Raw genomic sequence first — 271 nt, 5'->3', positions numbered from 1 at the left:
TATTGCCACGGCTGGGTGGACGCGCAGGGCAACTACCACGAGGGCTTCCAGTGCCCGGAGGACTTCGACACGCCGGACGCCACCATCTGCTGCGGCTCTTGCGCGCTGCGCTACTGCTGCGCCGCGGCCGACGCCAGGCTGGAGCAGGGCGGCTGCACCAACGACCGCGGCGAGCTGGAGCACCCGGGCGTCACGGCGCGTGAGTGCGGGGCCCGCGCGGCAGACCCCGCCCGGGAGAGTCCCTCCCGGCCAGACGTCTCTCTCCCAGGAT

The 271-nt window shown here is 73.1% G+C and overlaps 1 protein-coding gene across 1 annotated transcript in view; it reads left to right on the top strand.

Moving 5' to 3' along the window:
• The window catches only part of SHISA3 (shisa family member 3), a 15,331-nt gene that overhangs the window by 9,673 nt on the left and 5,387 nt on the right, over positions 1-271 (top strand). Inside the window, exon 4 of the mRNA XM_021706449.1 lies at positions 3-199. Coding sequence (XP_021562124.1) covers positions 3-199 — 197 coding nt within the window. The remainder of the gene's footprint in view (positions 1-2; positions 200-271) is intronic.

The sequence above is a fragment of the Carlito syrichta genome, unplaced genomic scaffold, assembly GCF_000164805.1.
Source record: "Carlito syrichta isolate Samal-C Ts95f unplaced genomic scaffold, Tarsius_syrichta-2.0.1 Scaffold315593, whole genome shotgun sequence".
Lineage (NCBI taxonomy): Eukaryota > Metazoa > Chordata > Mammalia > Primates > Tarsiidae > Carlito > Carlito syrichta.
The sequence above is the reverse complement of the archived record's forward strand: the minus strand, read 5'-3'. Positions and strand labels throughout refer to the sequence as shown.